Source organism: Pogoniulus pusillus, chromosome 15 (genome assembly GCF_015220805.1).
Source record: "Pogoniulus pusillus isolate bPogPus1 chromosome 15, bPogPus1.pri, whole genome shotgun sequence".
NCBI lineage: Eukaryota > Metazoa > Chordata > Aves > Piciformes > Lybiidae > Pogoniulus > Pogoniulus pusillus.
The window spans coordinates 24,360,931-24,380,947 of NC_087278.1; the positions used below are offsets into that span (position 1 = coordinate 24,360,931).

The 20,017-nt window shown below is 43.9% G+C and overlaps 1 protein-coding gene across 3 annotated transcripts in view; it reads left to right on the forward strand.

Moving 5' to 3' along the window:
• The first annotated feature begins 4,870 nt into the window (after positions 1-4,870).
• Positions 4,871-20,017, forward strand: part of LOC135182064 (ephrin type-B receptor 5) — a 58,485-nt gene continuing 43,338 nt past the window's right edge. Inside the window, exons 1-3 of one of the 3 annotated variants that reach the window (XM_064155805.1) lie at positions 4,871-5,288; positions 5,907-6,102; positions 15,980-16,198. In XM_064155805.1, coding sequence (XP_064011875.1) covers positions 16,105-16,198 — 94 coding nt within the window. In that variant the 5' untranslated portion in view covers positions 4,871-5,288; positions 5,907-6,102; positions 15,980-16,104. Of the gene's footprint in view, positions 5,289-5,906; positions 6,103-15,979; positions 16,199-18,085; positions 18,159-20,017 lie in introns of those variants that run through there. The other 2 variants (XM_064155804.1, XM_064155806.1) reach the window with 2 other exon arrangements.

Sequence of the window (20,017 nt, forward strand, 5' to 3'; positions counted from 1 at the left end):
TATGATTCTATTTTCCCCTCTCTAGCAGCTTCTGAAACCCTGTAGTGTCTCATGTCGCAGACAGCTTTAAATCTATTTACTAGATCTTGGCATTCAGGTAAAAAACTAGCAGCCAGTACTGAACTTACCCAGCTGGATTGCAGGTCTACACAGAACTGACTAAATCAAAGTGCCCAGTCCCAGCATGGAATTAGACTTATTGTAAAACCAGTCATGGATTCCCAGGCAAGTACTTTCTTTTTCCACGTTACTCAAATCCTGGCTCACAGCATAGAAGGCTGGTTGTCCTTCTGGGTGTCAGTATCATGCATGCTAGCAGTTAATATGTATGATAAATGTGTCAAAACAGTTGGGTTGTGTAGGCAGATGACTACAGAATTAATAGAGATTGTAGCTCCAGTGAACGTGTAGTTGTTTCCTCACCTTTGAGGCTGTCGTGAGAAGATGACCTGTGCCCACAGAGGAAAGAGGCTGGGATGCAAAGTATGGCATTATGAGGGCAAATATTAATTAATGTGCATGGAGTGTCTCAGCCAAATTGGGACAACCTGAATGTGGTTATACACACACTTCTTATGCCCTTCAAACACTCAGATACTGCATGATTTGACTAATCACTAACATCCACACTGCTGATTAATAATTACAGTAAAACTCTGCAAAGCAACCTTATTTTCACAGCATGCTTGCTGCATGTCTATTGATTCAGATGTCCCCGGAGTCAGTCTTGCTATAGCTGCTTATCTGTGACATCAGATCATGCTTGAGGGGATTTCAAAGATGTAGACTAGGATGCTGACCTTATCTTGGTTGTCCAAGTGTATCCTTTATCTTTTATGGACAAAGCAAGCTTCCAAGGAAAAAAAAGGAATTATTTCTTTTCAGGACCAGATTGTCATTTAGTCTCTTTTACTTAAACAGGAACAATACTGATGTCTTCAGTAAAATTTCAGTATCTCATGACAATGCAGTGCATAATATAAACACTGTTGGACTGGTTGATATAATAGGTAAGGATGGGAATTTTCATAACAGCACCTAATAAATATACTTAATACCAATAGTCATTAAAAATATAGGTGGGTGTATATTCAGCTAATGTAGATTGGTTTTTTCCCTCTCTCTGATTTATATTTATTTCCATTAAAGGTCAGAAAACAGTGTTCTAAACAGGAAGGAAGGAAGGAAGGAAGGAAGGAAGGAAGGAAGGAAGGAAGGAAGGAAGGAAGGAAGGAAGGAAGGAAGGAAGGAAGGAAGGAAGGAAGGAAGAAAGGAAGAAGCAGAGAAAAGTCTCCTCCATAAACAGAAATATACTGCTTATTTCAAGGGAGAACTGAAACTCATAGGAAGCCTCCTTGCTTGCAGAAAATCTCATTATTTGTGATGAAGACTAAAAAATAAACAGCAAAATGCAGCACTGTATACCAGTGACTATCAAGTGTATACCAGTGACTATCAAGTGTATACCAGTGACAACCAAGAGTCAGTGCAGAGACTGAAACTGAAGGGTCTGATCTTTCAGACAGCATCTTGGGCTACCCCTGAGTGATTTTACAGTTCTGAGCATCCATAAATTGTCTTCAGTTATCTCTTAAAACTTTTGTGTTAGCTTCTCCTCTTTCTATGCTAAGCTTTCTTAGTGAGAAAATATCTTTGTACTTCACCAAACATCAACAAACAAAACAAAGGCAGAATATATGGTATCCATGGCTTCAATTAACTGATTTGTATGATTCCCCTCCCCCCAAAATCTGGAAAGGAACATGTGCTGGCTTAGATTTTTGAAGTAATACATCTGCCTTTGAAAAAAAAAATCTTCTGGAAGATCTTAGCCACTGAAAATAGTTCTGCTTCAAAACTGCTTGTTAAACATGTCCTCTCATGTATAAAAAGTACCTTTCTTACTCCTTCCTTTGTTTGCTGTTCTATTTGCTGTTCCCTTCACAACCTTTCCTTTCTTTGTCTGTCTTGTCTGTGTCTTGCCTTCTTTGCCTCTCTCTTCTACCTCTCTGTGCTAGTTTGAAGCAAGCTACCACACTCTCTCACTTATCCTCTTTTTTCTCTTTATCCTTTGAAACTCTATTCCCCTTGTCTTAGCCTCACCCCTGCATTTTATCCACTTCAGCTGTCCTCTCATAGGTGGTTCTCTTCACTTTGGTTTGTGTGGTCTGCCCTGCACATTCCAACTCTTTTCTCTTCAAGATCTAACATGTTTCACACAATGAGGAGAGCATTTATGAAACGGATTATGCTTTGCTATTCTGACCATTGTTTTAAGAACTACATCTTCTTTTGCTTCAGATGTTTGGAAATCTGTTTGTCTGTCTGGATATTTGCAGCTTATGTGAAAATCTGTGACTCTAAAACAAATGCCTGCCTTTGTGAGTTGGAGCACTTGAATGTCCATGTCAGCAGTGTCCAAGTATTTTTGACTGTGTACCCCACTAGTAAAAATCTTTAGCACACACCCAAACCACACATACGTTTACTTCTTTATAAATTATGTAAATGTACTACTCAGGTTCCTGTATTTTCTCCCTGTACCCCAAAGGGTCATCTCATACACCTATTGGGGTGCATGGATTCCACTTTGGAGACCACTGGACTGCATCATGCAGACACACTGTCACAGAAGGGGTGCTGGTTTTGTCGTATTTAAGCTTTACCTAGGACTGTGGTGGTCTGGGATTGAGAGCTGTTGTTGCTCTGTTTTCTGTCACATCTGGGCCGTGATTGTTTACATTTTGAGAGAGGTGAATTTTTCTGCCTAGTAGAGGAAGGTTTCAGAAACTGCAGAAGTTCATGACGATACAAATGCATGCACTGCTAAATGCCGCGGCGTTGAAGAAATAGCGTTTAAGCACAGCCTTAAGCCCTAGTAAAGGACTGTCTCTTTTCTTGCCTTCTACCAAGGGTTTGGATCTTGCACACGCATGCCTGTGTCCCTGTAGCATAGGAAATTTTCCCAAAGTTTGCTATTCAGAGTAGCAGCTTGCTCTTGCTCGGCTTTCATTCCACAAGGAGGAGGAGGAGGTTGGGGGTGGGGGGAATATTCCATTACTATAAAGGGGTGGAAGAGTTTCTGCAGCTGTTGAACAAAGCAGTTAGTTAACCTTATTCTTGACCCCTGTGCAATGGTACGGTTCCATTCCTCCTTTCTGGGAGCCAGATGCTCCTCACAGTACTGAAATGAGGAAGAAAGTTAAACGTATGCGCAAAAATGTACTGGTGAACTGAGTAAGGACCAGATTCCAAGAGGACCTGAGTACCCGCAATTTCTTCTGAAGGCAATTTCTTTTAGAATCAAGCCATGGGAAGGAAAGGAGGCGGGGGGGAAGGGAGTTGGAAGGAAAGAGGTCAGTTGTAATTGCTGTCTAGAACCCCCCACAGAGAGGATTAAGAAAGAAACTATGTTGTCTTGGAAGAGGTAAGTATTTGTGTTACTCTGCATACATAGAGAGCTACTAGAAAACGCTGTGCTGTGTGGAACCAGCCCGCTGCTGATGGCACGTCTTTAAAGCAGACGTTTGTATGTATGGTTTTATCATCCGTGTGTGTGTGTGTGTCTAATGTGCCTTTGTGCTTTGTATGTACACCAGTGTTCTACACTGAAGGGAATAACAGTATCTTTATATTGTATGTAACTCAGAGCTCATAAATTAAACCAAAGGAAATCACATTGGCAGCAAACCATCAAAGTTCTGCTCCCTGTTAATCACAGAAGCATTTGTGAATTGTAAGCCCCTGACTTTTGATGTATTTCCTATTTCTATCCTGGTGGGCACACTCCACTTACACTGCAGGGGCCAGCACCCTCGTTTTTTTGGCACTTGTCCATATAACTCACTGAATGGTAGATACGATCAGAATAATATGCAGCACACCTCATCTTCTAGCATTTGTCCATATCCAGCCCAGTGACATTTGCAGATTGAGTAGGTAGATTTTTGCACTAGCAGCAGACACAGGTGACCATGAAAGATATTTCCAGTCCATTGGAAGTGAGGTTCTTCTTTGGAGGAACTGAGGAACCCTGGTTGATTCATCCATAGCACTACTGATGGAGCTGAGGCTTGTTAACATCTAGAATCCAGGAAGCATCTAGCCTCTGTGACACCTGATGTGGGCATTTGGAGGCGGAGTGCAAGTAAGGACCTACGTGGTGTTAACTTTAAGTCAGGTTGCCATAGAACAGCAGCAGATGCCATACCGCAACACTGGCATCAACAACGTCAAGAAAGCCTGACCAAAGACTAGCAGCTCCTCTAGCTGCCATGCTGTACCTTCTGGCGTGACCCTAGCGGGGGATGCAGAGCTGCGGTCACGCTCGGGCATCCACACACATAGCCTGGCCACAGCAGGACTGCGGGGCGGGCGACGGACAAAGCAGGTCCACGGTTCTGACGCTGTGGGGAGGAGGGCTGACCCGCTTGGAAAATCTCCTAAAAGACGCAAGGTGAGGGCAGAGGGAGAGAGCCTGAGCAGCAGAGGCTTGAATCGAGGGCGAAATCCAGTGCCGCCCAATGGCCCGCCCAGCGGAGCAGCTGCTGAAGGAGTTCGGCTTCGCGGCCAGTTCCGTCCCTATGAGGCCTGGCTGCAGCAGCCGGCGGAGGGCAGTCCGCATTGGCAGGAGCCGCCGGCAGCGGGAAAGGATGGTGCTCGCCACAGGAGTGCCAGGAGTGCCCCCCTCAGTATGGGATTTCGTAGAACCCCAACCGCAGTGTGGAATCTCGTGTGTGCGTGGTTTGCTCTGGCCCTAGGCTGGGCCTCTGCACACGAATGCAGATCGAGGGGGGCTACAGGGGCGTGCAGGGAGGCGGGGGCTAGAGAGAGGAGGAGGGGCACGGCAAAGCGGGAGGGAGGGCAGAGAGAAAGAGAGAGGCAGAGGATCCTGAGGAGGGGGACAAAGCAGGTTCTGCGAAGCGGGAGGAAGACGGAGTCCTGTAAGAGGGAACCTGGGCGGGGAGAAGAGGAAACAAAGTTCCCAGAGAGGGCCCTGGAGGGGAGCGCAAGGATCGGGACTTCTGGCAAGCATCTGACTTGTTGAAAGCATCTTTTGAAGGCCGAGGGCTATACCCCCGGCTGGAGGACAAAGCGACAATGGGTGCAGAACGTGAGGGACCTGCTGCTAGCCTGCCAAGATGAACTAACTTAGACGGTGAAAATGGTCTTTCTCCAACTTTTCTGATGGGAGGCCGGTCGGCACGGCTCCAGCAGGAAGAGCTCCTGCGACAACCTCCTGAGTAATGCTGGGAAGTGAAGGGAGTGTGTCTGGAGTCCTGCGAAAGGTATTGTGGTGGGTGAGCGGGCCCGCAGGGAAGGGCTTTGTGAGCCTGGCCGAGGAGATCTGAGAAAGAGAGCCACGGCCGAGCCACCGCAGCTCTGCCGCCCGCGGGGTGGGGGAGGAGGGAGTCGGAACAAACGAGCGCTGCTTCTGAAAGGGATTGAGTCTCCTCCAAGGCTGTGGCTGTTTCCCCTTTCCTGGCGTCTGCTTTTTAGAGACCGTGGCTGGGACTCGAGCGAGTTGCCCAGAAACACCCTCCCCCAGGTGCACCTCTCCTGCCAGGTGCCATGCGTGGCAGAGCTGTGCGAAAAGGCGTCACGGTGCCTCTGCTCTAAACCTGCTAACTTCTACGCGTGCATGGTGTGTGGGGTCTGCTCCCATGCCTGTCGTTTCTGCCCTTCTCCTTGAAGAGCCATAGTTGACTGCTGCTTTTGGAGCCTCTGGAGCAGGAAGACGAGGTCTATGTGTGCTGGTTCCCGATCCTCGTGGAATGACACAAGAAGGCTTTGTAGCTTGCTCTGTGTATAGGGTTATTTAGTGCTCGGGGGGGGGGGGGTGCAGATAGCTGTACGAGTGCTTGTGGCAGAGGAAAAAAAAAGCCTTATTAACCTGTTTTTTCAAGGAGATGATACAAATCAACTACTACTCAAATCTGTAAACGTGGAAGGGGCTGTTGTGATGTGCCACTTTAAATTTGCCATCCCACTGAGATAATTCTGCTTACTCTGAAGTTTCCTTTGCTATTACCACCGCGATTTGATTGAGAAGAATGAGCATCACCTGCCTCTCTGACAAGTTTTCAGAGTGAGAGAGTAAAGGTGAGGGAGCAGATCTCCCAGGTGGTGTCCTTCATTAGCAGTTACATCAAGTCATGCAGACTGATGAAGAAGGAGAATGAGAGGGCAAATGAAAACAGCAAAGTCAAGACAGTGGGAAGAGCAGTTGCCACCAGACACATCTGTTACAGAAATAGAACTGCAGCCTCAGCTGGGATGGACAAGGGAGACTCCCTTCTTCATTGTTATGTGGGTTCTAATCAGAAACATGGAAACTTGATATGGGGAGCACCTCTTGTTTAGTCACAGCTGGCCAATAATACAAGCTTTAGTGACTACTTTTAGGTCTTCATTTCCAGTTCGAAATAATTCTAATGCTGAGGTTCTTTTGGGAGCAGGGAAGGAAGAGATAATCTCCAATCTAATTAGGCTTTTTCTTTGATGTTACCTGATCTCAAATATCTGCATACCTCTAGCTCATTCCCGCAGTTTGGCACCTTGCACCATTCCAGTTTATTTGGTAGTGTTTTGGCAAGCCTCAGGTAACTGTGCGCCATTGAATCTTTACTGTCTTTTGCATGTATATCCTGTTGGACAAATGACACATGCAGTTCTTAGTTCCTTGACATGTGTGTGTGCCCCTTTAGCCACTAGAAGTTTTTTCCTTGACTTCTGACTTGTCTCCTATTTAACATTTGCACAGAATTGTTTGTGTGGCTATGTGTTTTGGTACTTGGGGAGCAGGACAAGAAGACCTTCGAATGGTCCCTTCCAACCCAATGCAGTCTGTGAATCTGCAAATAGCTTTATTTTGGTCTGTTGGAGCTTATGTGAGCAAGGTTGTATCCTCTCTAATCACTGAAACTCTGCAGAAAGGCATGTTTTCTTGCTTTATTATGACATTCCAAACTCTCCCAAGCTGTTAATCTGTGGCATGAAGAGCCTGGGTTATAGAGTTAGTTTTTGGACCTGGTTGGGGAAGAGATGCCTCCTGTCTTTTCATTTACTTAAGGCTGCTACTGTGTTCACGTTCTGTATTTAACTTACAGCTTGACCAATGGCAATGTAAATGCTTTTTAGGGGAAAGCAAACTGGTGGCTCCATGGAGACAGATGCTTATTTTTCAGCATGCTCCTATAGGCTGCCTGCACATCTCTCTGACAAGAGAGTTGATCCCTCAGTCCATTGAGAATTGTCTTTATGCATATACAAATTCACTATATATGTTCCTCTTTGTGCTCATGTGCAGATGTTGTCTTCTCCCCTCGGATACTGAATGCGCCCTATGTAGAGAATCACAAAAGAGATTGCTATAATTTCTCACCACTTGCCTTGACAGAGTTGTTTTGCAGTCAACTGTCCTTGCCTGTATACCTGTGTTGTTATGAGATGTATACGTGCTTTTCCTCTGGCTTCAGGAATGCATCCCTCTGTTGGTCTGGTCCCCCTGAAATTGGATTTTACTTCTAATCTTTGCATTATTCCTTAGCAGTGCTGTTTGGAAGGTTCTCCTAAAATCCCTGCAGAGGTGTGCAATGTACATGTGAAGCATTTAAGGTTGCAGTTTATTTTTTTTTTTTTTTTTATATCTATGGCCATAGTTAGAGAATCACTGAATCAGAAATCAGATCATCTAGTCCAGTTGTCCTGCTAAAGCAGATTTGCTGAGGTCAGGTAGCACAGGAACATGTCCAGGCAGGTTTTTAAAGTCTTCAGAGAAGGAGACCATACAACCTCTCTGGACAGCCTGTTCAGTGCCCTGGCACCCTCAGAGTAAGAAGTTTTTCCTGCTCTTTAATTGAAACCTCCTCTGTTCTGGTTTGTGGCCATTGCCCCTTATTCTACCATTGGGCACCATCAGAGCCCATCCCCATCCTCTTGACCTTCACTCTTTGGTTATTTTTATGCCTTGATCATATCCCCTCTCAGTCTTGTCTCTAGCAGGCTAAAGAGCCCCAGGTCTCTCAGCCTGTCCTCAGCAGAGGGATGCTCCAGTTCCCTGATCATCTTTATGGCCTTCCATTAGACTCTCTCCAGTAGTTCCTCCTAGTTTTGTATCATCAGCAAACTTGCTGAGTACACTCTGGCTCTTCATCCAAGTTATTGAGAAAGCAAATGAACAAGCCTGGATTTAAGATTGGCCTCTGGGGAATAGCACCTACAAGCCTCCAACTAGACCCTGCAGGGTTAGTCACAACCCTCTGTGCTCTGTCATTCAGCCAGTTCTCATCTACCTCCCTGTCCACTCATCTAACCCACACTTACTGAACCCACACTTACTATGAGGATGTTATGGGAGGTGTTGTGAGTAAGCCTTGCTACTCTGCTGGTCATGCCATAACAGAAGGATGTCAGATTGGTCAAGTATGATTTTCTCTTTGTGAATCCGTGCTGACTATTTCTGACACCATTCTTTCCCTCCACATGCTTAGAGATAACCTCCAGAATGAGCTGCTCCATCATCTTACCAGGGACAGAGGTGGGGTTGACTGGCCTGTAGTTTCCTGGGTCCTCCTCCTTGTCTTTTTAGAAGCATGGAGTGCCTTTCTACTGGACCTCAGGCACCTCCCCTCTTCTCTACAACCTTTCAGAAAGGATGGGAAGTGTCATAGCAATAACCTTAGCCAGGACAGGATTTATGGGTGTCCACCGTGTTTAGATGATCTCTAACCTAGTACTCTTTGACTAAGACTCTTCCTTCCTCCAGACTTGCCCTCTTACTTCTGGGGACAAGGATCCCTGAGAGCCAGTCTTAGCAATAAAGACAGAAGCAAAAAAGACATTTGGTATTTTTGCCTTCTCTGTGTTCTCTGCTATGTTGTTCAGCAGTGAGCCCACATTTTGCCTTGTGTTCCTTTTCTTGCTACTGTACTTGAAGAAGTCCATCTTGTCTTCTACATTCTTTGTCAGATGTAATTCCAAGGGGGCTTAAGCTTTCCTTATTGCATCCCTAAATATTCTGGCAATGCTCTTATATTCCTCCCAAGTGACCAGCCTCTTTTTCCACATATGGTGGGTTTTCCCAGAAGCTTCCTACACATTTCTGCCTCCCTTGCTTGATTTCTTACTCATGGGGATACACTGATTTTGAGCTTGGAGGTGGTGAATATTAAACAGCTCTGTTCAGCTCCTTGTGCTTCTAGAGACCTAACTCATGGGATTCCTCTAAGTAGGACTCTGAAGTGATCAAATTTGGCTCTCCTAAAGTCCAGGTTTGCAGTCCTACTTACTCCTCTGCTATTTTATGTGATTGTGTCTGTGTGGAAGAAGTAGAAACTGGTATGTATGGTCAAGCTAGATCTTATAGAGTAGTTTAGTTACCAGAAAGGTTGGCTGTATCACCCCAAGTGGGTGAATTTTGTGGAAAAAGTGTTAAGAATATTCTAGATCAGCTCTTCATGATCATAAACTTATAGAGATTTTTTAATGTATTTTTCCCAAAAAAACCCTAAGAGAGTCATTTCTACAAAAAGTTGAGTAAAGCTCTAAGAGGAAGCTGATGAGCCTTCAATAATTTTGTCATTGCTTTCTCTTCTGAGTTTCTTAAACCTGCTTTAATATTCTATATAGCTTAAAGTTTGAAAGAAGGAAATGTTGTACTTTGTCCAGACGTTTTGTATCACACCAATGCAGTAAACATACTTTTACCAGCTACTAACCACAAATTCAGCACTTTTTCAACTCTTTGCAATGTTCTAATTTAACTTTTGCCTGTTAAGGCTTGGAGTGGGCATTGTCTCATCTCTGTATTTGCTCCCTTTGGCAGCCATGCAGTGTCACAGACTTCAGGGAGTGTGCACCAATATAAACCTCATAGTCTCTTAAATAATTCTGTAGGTGCTTTACAGCAGCAGCTGGAGTGGTGCCAGCTGTGCTGCACAAGCAAACCTTGAAAGATTCCTGGTACCTGAAGAGAGCGGCTTAAAAAGTTGTTTTCTTAAGTAGACTCTTTTGATTCTGTCTAATGAACTACCCCCAAAACAGTGTCTGTGGTGTCCCACTGTAAAGAAAACTCATTCATCTTTGGGGACAAAGTAAAAACGAGAGTGTTTCAATTCCTTGGAAGAATCAAGCTGAAGCAAATTTTATTCTTTGGTAAACACTTCCTGGACAATCTAATTGCCAGATCAGAATAAGCTTATTCAATTGTTGTACCTGCTTTGCTCCTCCTGACAGATAGTCTATACCAGCCTGCTCTGTCTAGTAGCATTATAGAGTTGTGTGGCAAGGAATCAGAGAAAGACAGAACTTGCCCTCAAACCTCAGAAAGTTCTTTTAAAATTAGATTTTAGATAATTCATTTGAAAAAGGCTCTGCTTTTTCTTTTTTCCCCTCCCAGCTCATAGCAGACCAGCCCAGTGTTTTCTATTGTATTTCCTCTTGTGCCTCTGCATTTGCACAATCCCTGACTCTATGACACTATTGCAAATACACATGGACTGTTTGTCTTTGCCTTTGTATTTCTCTGCCATGACAGTGATGAAATGGGAGTTCAGTAAAGAGCAACAGAAGTGATTAGGACACTAGGGGACTTTTGGTGTGATATTAAACAAGAGCTGGCTTAACACTGACTGAAAAGTGGTTGCTCTGTGGTGTCTATAGTACCTGGGAGAATACTGATAGGATCCTAGGTGATGTGGCTACAGTAAAATGGATGGCCCATATTGCCAAATTAGATGGTTTCAGGTTCAGTATTAAGGCACTTTTTCTTCCAGCATGGGTTTAAGTAGTTTGTAGAAAGTCAGGGAAGTTCTGTTGCTGATGTAACTAAAAATATAACTAAGAAAGCTCAAAGGAATATACCAACAAAAATCCTACAGTCAGCTGGGTACTGTAAGCAGATGTCATCTGTATAAAGATACCCATCCCCCTCCTTTAGTTTCTATTATTCTGTCTCATCAGCTGCTGGAGGAGGGACTGCTTTCCTGGCAGAAAACTCATCTTAGATCTATTGTGTTACAACTAAGAGTGGTTAGTATCCAAGGAGAGGAAGTGGTGTGTTGTACTTACTCCATTTTAGGTGTAATCCTCTGATTTGGAGTTAGACATGGCTGTAATAAGAGCAGTAAGCCTCAACATGCACACTGAGACATGTTGGGACTCAGCCTTTGAGACACAGAGGAGGCAGGATGAGCTCTGAGATTTATGTGCTACTGCTTTAATTTCTGACATGAAAAAGAACACAAACATGCATTAGAAAGAGCCTGGAATGAGCCTGAACTCTTTCTACTGTAACATGCTTGGCCTTCCCTTTTCCTCTGAGAGATTTTTTTCTGTTCTGTTGAAGTATTAATGGCACATAATGTTCCTGTTTCCTGAGGGTGGAAACAACAAACTGGAAATGCAGGATGAGGGAGGAGGGAAGAAGGACCTGAAAATGGCTGCTCTGGAGACTCTGCCAGTGGCAAGTTCAAATTTTTGGTGGGGCTTGATTACTCACTTTCTCTACCACATGGGTGCCATGTGATGTTTCAGTGAACTCAACTGATTGTTCCACCCAGACATTCACTTTCAGGTCATCTCTCTCTTACTTGCAGCCTTGATCTCCCTTCTCTTCTTCAAGCTGCCATTTCTGTTTCATTGCTCCCCTGATTGTTCCACCCAGACATTCACTTTCAGGTCATCTCTCTCTTATTTGCAGCCTTGATCTCCCTTCTTGTCTTCAAGCTGCCATTTCTGTTTCATTGCTCCCTCAACTGTCCCAGACAAGAACCAATTTTGGGCAATGTGATTTCTAAACTCAAAGTGAGAGCCTGTTCTTCACAGAGAGAGTGATTTGCCATTGGAATGGGCTGCCCAGGGTTCAGTCACCGTCCCTGGAGGTGTTCAAGAAAAGCCTGGACAAGGCACTTAGTGCCATGGTTTAGTTGACTGGCTAGGGCTGGGTGCTAGGTTGGCCTGGATGATCTTGGAGGTCTCTTCCAACCTGGTTGATTCTATGATTCTAAGTCGTGAAGCAGCATGAGTTTTATATATATGTATCACTGACAAAAGGTAAAAGAAACTTAGTGTCAAAGACTGAGTCAGATGCTTCTGAAGTTGAATGGTCCCATTCAATTGTCTGTTTGTGTTGCTTAATGCCATCACTTTAACAATGAGTCCAAGGAAGGTGAGACTGAGAATGAAGGTTATGGTTTTGGAAACTGGAAAAATAATGAAAATAATCTCTTTTCTTAAGGTTTTGCTGGAATATGTTCTGGATCTTAGTTCCTGTCTCTGTGTCTTTACTGTGCCTTGAGAGATTGCTAGCAAGAGAGCTTCTTAGTTGCATGCTAGTGCACAGGGCAGTAATATCTCGTGCAAATATGGTTGCAGACAGACAATAGTGTTGGTGTGCAGTTCTGTAAGTGTGCTCAGTGCAGGACTGGTTTGTAGTATTTTAGTGTCTAATGTGAGCATGAGGCTCAGACAGAATTTCTGTCTAGGTAAACAGTTGTCAAAGAAGGGTGAAAACTGTGTGGTAGAACTCTGAGCCTTTTTCTGCCTCTCATAGCTTCCTAGTTTGGTGCATATATTTCCACATCAAACACACTGATTTGCATGCTGGAGCTAAAGCTTGTGGATTGTGTAGCCTGTTGGTGCAGTCAGCAATATTTCAGAGAATCATCTTTATGGAAAACAACTTATTTCTCACTTCCATCCAGGGAATGGTATTTCACAGACCTCTGTTAGGACAACCCTTATGAACTTAGAACCTGGTATTTGCAATAGGTGTAGGGGTATGATTGGACTGAAGGTACTCTTTAATTCAGTGAGGCTACTGCTTCCCTCCTGCTTTCACTTAAATACTTCCATAATGTTTTCCTCTCCTCTGTCCTTCATTATGGAGCAAGCATTTTTGATTGAGGTGTGGAAGAGGTGATCTACTGCATGGAGCAGGACAGGGGGAGGAAATAGGAACAGCAAGATCAGCACAATTAACAAGACAGGAAGGCGATTATGCCTCTGCTTCTCTGCCTTGTTGTTTTACAGAGAAGCATTCTTTTCTTGCTTCTCTTAACAGGAATGAGTGATGATAAATAATACTAGTAATTTAAATAGTGTTTAAAATAAAAGTAGCTTCTATCTGCAAATGCATATGGCCAACAGTTTGAGAACCAAGCTCTGTGTCAACCCAAGACTGTGAAACTGATTAAAATTGGGGGGAGGGGAAATCATTAAGTACTTTGTCTGAAAACTGAAGTTGCCTCCTTGAAGCCTGAAAGGAGGTTAATAAAAAAGAGTTAATAATAAAGGGGATTTTATTAGTTCTTTCTGTATTTTAGTTTTGCAATGTCAGTTTCTCTCTTATGAAATGAAAGACTACTTAAAAATTCACAGAATCCCCTTAGAAGAGGAACATCTTTTAACTATCAGTGTTGCCACTGTCTCATAGTGGAGAGCAGAAGTTTTGATGCTGTGAATATGAGTAGCATGAATTTTCTGCTTATGCAACATATTCCTTACTGCAAAAACCCTCATCAAGTCAAAGGCAAAATGAGAGGACAGTAAGTATCCTTCTACAAAATACAAAGGTGCTTTACTGCAGCTGAAGAAAATTCTTTCCTAAAGGGCTTTGCAAAGAAGAGTACTCACAGTTTGGATTTTTGCCCTCCATTCTATTTTTTGAGTGCTTGTCCATGTATTTCTGGACATGCCATGTAAGGCCATGTTCTTAATTTTAAAATGGGAACCAACATTAGAATCCCTTACGGAAGGGTTAGCATGAGAAGGGTTGACAGCTGGAATGGGTGGCAAGTTCTGTGTAGCTGAAATAGAGGAAGAATGACAAGGGAAGGTATGTTACTTTGCAGCTGGATTTGGAGGCGAATAGGGATACCAAGGAGAGGAAATCTGTCTGAAAACAGTTTGGGAAGAAGTAACAAGCTGGAAAGATGCTTATGTGGACAAGAGAAGGCAGAAGCTTAAAAGTTGGTATGATTTGAGGTTTCTGTGTAGTTGTTTGGTATAGGGAAGGAATAGTCAAGGACAACTGAAGAGCACTCGGTGCCATGGTCTAGTTGACTGGATAGGGCTGGGTGCTAGGTTGGACTGGATGATCTTGGAGGTCTCTTCCAACCTGGTTGATTCTATGAATAAATGAGTGCAGTCAAAATCTACATGTGCTTGGGGGGAAGGGCAGGGGAGTGATTAGCAGTTTAGGGGCTTAGTATGGTACCAAAAAATTTGGATATAAGAAAATCACCCAAGGGACTCTTTAATTCAGATGGGCTAGTTCTTCCCTCCTGCTCTCACTTAAATATTTCCATGATGCTTTCTTCTCCTCCTTCATTGTGGAGTAAGCATTCTTGATTGAGGTGTGGAAGAGGGAGAATAAAAAATAAAGGTATAAATTGATATCTTTTTAAACTGATAAATCAATCCCAACCTTTTAGTTTAGCCATGTATTGCCAGTTGATGGGGACTGCACAAGGGGCACAGACACCAAGTTTAAAAAATTAAACCTTTACTTACACAGAAATCAGCAGAAGAACATGCCAAAGGATGAAATAATACTACAGCAAGGGTAACAAATATCAAGCTAGTGCACATACTCCTCACTACCATAGTTATTAAGAAAGATCCATCACCAATTGCCTCATAAGTTACGCCTCCAAGTTTTTGCTTCTTCCTGAGATCCCTTTAGTTTCCTTGCATTTTAGTGATTCCCAGGGTGCCTTTGGTTTCATCTGTGCTCAGTGCTCTAGGTTCTCAATAGGGGCAGTGTAAGAGAGATGTATTCCATCCTGTCCAGTAATTTCTTCCCTTTTAGTAAAGCAAATCAAATTGCACTTCATTGCTTGTTCTCATATTCCCCAGGCTGCTTTTTCCTCTGCTATGCCAGACTTGCACAAATATCACATTGCACTGTTTTCTGATAGTCGCAGAGAGGCTGCCCCTCTTAATGACAACTCTTCTCTCCCCTGTTTCAGCCAACTTACTGAGCCATTTCTCTGCATTGCCTCGGACACTTTCTCCTTAGCTACACTTCACTGTCTTGCTGAAGACACAGCACAAAGAGCACCTGAAGAAACAAAACATACAGGAGGGTTTCATGTAACTTACATATGACCAGGATATTTCTTTGATGGGTGGAGAATAGGGCAGATGAAGCCAGAAATACCTTGCTTAGCAAAATTCTTGTGCTGGAATGATCTAATGCAGTGCTGGATCAGGCTGCACACTGCTCCCTGACTGTGACATAAACATTTATTGAGATTCTTAATGATGGTGTGGAGTTTTGCTTGGATTTTTTCCCATTTAAGAGAATAAATTTGGGCTTGTGTGCTTTTCCTGGCTGTAACACAGGCTCCCTATTTGATCTTTACGATCACAGGGTTTATTTCCTTGTCTATGACATGCTAATGGGAAAAATAGAGTCCAGCTTCAGTAGTGTTATACAGTCATATGCTGAAAGGGATAAATGTTGCATCTGAAATGTAGTTAGAAGTGCTTCAGCAGTGCAGATTTGTATTGTCATAAATGGTGAAGACTTTCCTGCTATGGCTAGTGCCCTGCAGAGTCCTGAAAAGGCAAAGTGTAGATTACAAGAGAGAGAATTTGGAAAGAATACAGGGGGAATGGAATGGAATGGAGACCTTCCAAGAAACATCACCAACAATGCACAAAAGTCATGACTTAAGAACATGGCTGATATTGTGAGAGAGATTAATGCTTATCTGGGAACCCCACTCTCACTGGTACCATATGTCACAAAATCTGTGTGTACTGTCAGTGCACAAAACATCTGGGACTGCAGTCTTGAGGGGTGGGAGGTGTGAATAAATGGTAAATAAAGGGTCTGTGCTACTCTTTTTCACCTGTGTTTCAGAAGCAGTAAATTATGGAGGAGGTGTGAAAAACCTGCCAGTTCTGTATTATTGTGACCTGATTCCTGTTTCCACCTTCTGTTTTTGTTTGTTTGTTTGTTTTTAACCAGTATTTCTGTGTGAAGGCCTCTGTGCTTTGATTTGGGAAGATACTAAACCACTCCAAGAAATCTCTGATCATTTTGAGGGAGTGGTGTGTGGGTTTTGGAGATGGTGGTATCTACAGAGAATCTCCATGGATTCTAATGCTGGCATCAGAGGAAGAAGAGTGGTGGGAATGGGTTGGCTCTGGATGGTCTGCTTCTTTCACCTAGTCTCCTCACTGGAAGGTAAGAACAGATTTTATATGATGCAACAACTTAATAAACTTTTCTTTAGAAGAAAACCAAGGTGTGCTTTCCAGTATGCATGGAACATGTCTTCTGTTTCATACTTGGTCATTATCTCATGAGATGTATGAAGGTATTGGTATTGTTTCTAGTGGAACAGCAAATGCCTTGATTGAAGGACCATTAATGATCCACCAGCTGATGAGCTGCTACTAACTATCTCTGAAGTCATAGCTGCAGAGAATAAACGTTGGCCTGGGAATAATCTCCTTGTGTATACTCTGAGTGTATTTAAATTTTGTGTTCCCGTTCTTGCACTATGTTTGTTTTGTCAAACACTCTGTCAGTGTTTATGCTCTTCTACAAGGCAGCCTTCAGTGGGATGAAATTAGGAAGTTTTTTTTGTTTCTGAATAACTTGCTTCATATAGTAGATGCAGGGAGAATGCTTTGTTTTAACAAGCAAAAGCAGTTTGTGTTCACTCAGCGGAGAAGAGGAGGGAGAGAGCAATGAAGGCAGGATAGAGAAAAAGTAGGCAGGGGGAAAGATTTAAAAAACCCCAAAGCCAGAATAAAGAACTGAGGATAGAAGGGTGATGAGAGCAGGAAGTGAGAGCTATGCAGGAGAGACTCGGAGAAAGACTGGGCCAATCCTCCTGTTTGTTCCAAGAAATATCCTTGCAGCTACATGTGCTCAATGAACTGCATTGCTTTGTGATGTTTCTCTCTTGTATATGTGAAAGTCTCTGCAAAAGGAGAAGAGGTAGGGGGGGGAATCAAAGAAAGAGGTAGAGATCTAAGAAAAGAGGATGGAGATTGAGAAGAAAAAAGTACTGTTTTTTCTCTTACTAGTAATGAAGATAAAAGCTTGTTCAGCATCTGTTAGAAATGGCTTTGACCTGCACTCAATTACCACAGTCTTTCCTACCTTCTTCTTAAATTTGTTTTTTTTACTGGCTGCCCAAGAAAGGGGGCTTTATTTTATTTGTGTGTGTGTATGTATGTGGAGATCTAAGTGCCAGCAACCGGAGTTGAGTCACTGGGTCATCGGGGCCTGTTGTGTCAGTCCTGCCAGCAAATGGGGAGCCTGGAATGAATGAAAATCAAGTGCCAGGAATTTAAGTTGGGCCACAGGTCATAGGATCTGTACCTCTGTGATGCCAGCAATTGCAGTGAGTGAGTTTACATGAGTGAGTCTGAAATCTCCAGCAACTATCAAGCTAGACTAGTCAGCTTGTAGTGCAGCAGGGTTGGGAAGCCAGGGAGAGACTAGAGAATCTGATGATGAATAAGACACTTGTTTGTTTGTGTGTGTGTGTGTCTGTGAATGAGACAGATGGAAAAGCTGCCTCCTGAGGGAATTGGGAAGCCCACCTCAGTTGCTGGTGAGATTCTAAGTTCTCTATTTCTGTACAACTGGAGACCAGACGGTCTGAGGGCCAGCTCCTGGGTAGGCTGAGTATCAAAGTGCAGTTACCAGAGAGATTTATCCTGTATGTGCCTGTGCATGTGTTTGCACATGTAAGGGAGGTTCTGTGGAGAGGGGCAGCACTATAGCAACTGTCTGTGGACCTTGGATGCTCGCATTTCCAAGTACCAGCAGCCTAGTAGAGCAAGAATCTAGGGCCAGCTACTGGGTAGAGTGCATGCACAAAACAGTTAGGAGAGGATCCATAATGTGGCTCTGCGTGTGTGAAGGGATGTATCAGTCAGCAATGATGAATCTGAATACCAATAACAGGAGTGGGGCTGCAAATTTTAGGTGCTTACACATGCAAGTGCCAGCAAATGGGGAGACAGAGGCCAGCTACTAGAGACCAAATGCTTAAGAACAGTTATTACAGGGATCCATATTGTATATAAATGCATATATATTTCCCACTAACAGACCTTCATCCTGACCAGCCAGAGAGGGGAGCAGGATGAGGCCATTGGTGGTGCTGTTTCTGTTTGCATGACTGGTGAGTGTTTCTGTCTGTGTTGATCTTCATGGCTGGCTATTCGTATATGTGCAGGGCCTATATGTGTTTGTGTGTGTGCCGGTTGGGAATAGTCACAGAACCTTGCTGTAGGTTGGACCTGGGGGACATGGAGCTGCAGCAGCCTTGCTTACCTGAAGTGGTAACCCCAAGCAGTGTTTTTGCACAAGCCCAGAGAATGCTTTTTCTTCGCAGTCTTCCTAGAGAGTATTTGCAATCATAGAATCATAGAACCAACCAGGCTGGAAGAGACCTCCAAGATCAGCCAGTCCAACCTATCCCCCAGCCCTGTCCAATCAACTAGACCATGGCACTAAGTGCCTCAGCCAGGCTTTGCTTCAACACCTCCAGGGACAGGGACTCCACCACCTCCCTGGGCAGCCCATTCCAATGCAAATCATTCTCCCTGGCAAGAACTTCCTCCTAACATCCAGGCTATACTTCTCCCGGCACAGCTTGAGACTGTGTCCCCTTCTTCTGTTGCTGCTTGCCTGGCAGAAGAGACCAACCCCCACCTGGCTACAGCCTCCCTTCAGGTAGTTGTAGACAGCAATGAGTTCACCCCTGAGCCTCCTCTTCTCCAGGCTGCACACCCCCAGCTCCCTCAGCCTCTTCTCACAGGGCTGTGTTTCAGGCCCCTCCCCAGCTTTGTTGCCTTTCTCTGGACGTCTTCCAGCACCTCAGCATCTCTCTTGAATTGAGGAGCCCAGAACTGGACGCAGCACTCAAGGTGTGGCCTGACCAGTGCTGAGTACTGAGTACAGGGGAAGAATAACCAATCTTCCTGCTTGTTCACATTCAAGGCATGATCATACAAGACAAAGTAAGTCCAGTAACATTTCAGTTCTTTTCAAGAAGTCTTTTAAGCCAGAGATCTGCTTGGAGCATTCAGCTGCATCACAAAACAAACTCCTTGTGTGTTACCTTTTACCCTAGTGCCCTTTACCTCATCTATCAGTGTACATTTGGATATATTCAGAATTCAACTGGACAAAGTCTTATTCAGTCTGCTGTAATTTAGCCTGTATTTGAGAGTGGTGATCAAGATTACCTCTGTACATGTCCTTTCCAGCATGTTTCAGTCTGTGATTCTATGTTCTGATCGCTTTTAGCACCAGCTTTTCATCCCACAGTTAGTATGTTGGTTTTTTCCTGTCTTGCCAGGATCAACTGCCTTCTTAGAGGCTGTAGTTTACCAAGTCTTAAGTTGTATATGTATAGAGTTAACCCTCTGGGGAGAGTGACCTTGAACCTGACCCTAGGTGGTCTTGACCCCTCCCCAGGGGTGGGTCTGAACACTACCAGGTGATGCTTAGCTCACTCCCCTTTCCTGTTTAAAGAACCATAAAAGCAGGAGGACTTCCTGCAGGCTAACCATCACCTGGTAGTGTTCAGATCCACCCCTGGGGAGGGGTCAAGACCACCTAGGGTCAGGTTCAAGGTCACTCCCCCCAGAGGGTTAACCCTATACAGTATAACAGCACCACTCTACTCGTAAGACACTGAGGACAAGTGTTCTTTGATACAGACAGCAGTTAGGCCATCTTTGCTTTCAGAAAGTTTGTCCAAGCATCAGTCATCCTTGGGTGAATTGCCATCTTGCACCAGGGGAACATTTTGCTTGTAACACAAAAGTATTAGTTATAGGCTAACCAAAATTTGAAAATCATTAACATACCTATTCTGAACAGACTGATCTATGATAGCAGCTTCCAGCCTATGCCCACCTGGTCCTTGATGCTGAAACTTTAGTATAGTGCAGCCTAAGAGCTTAGATTGTGACCTAAGTGTAGGCTGGCAGAAGTGTAAGTCTTTGGAATTTGTTTTCACCTTTTCTGTCT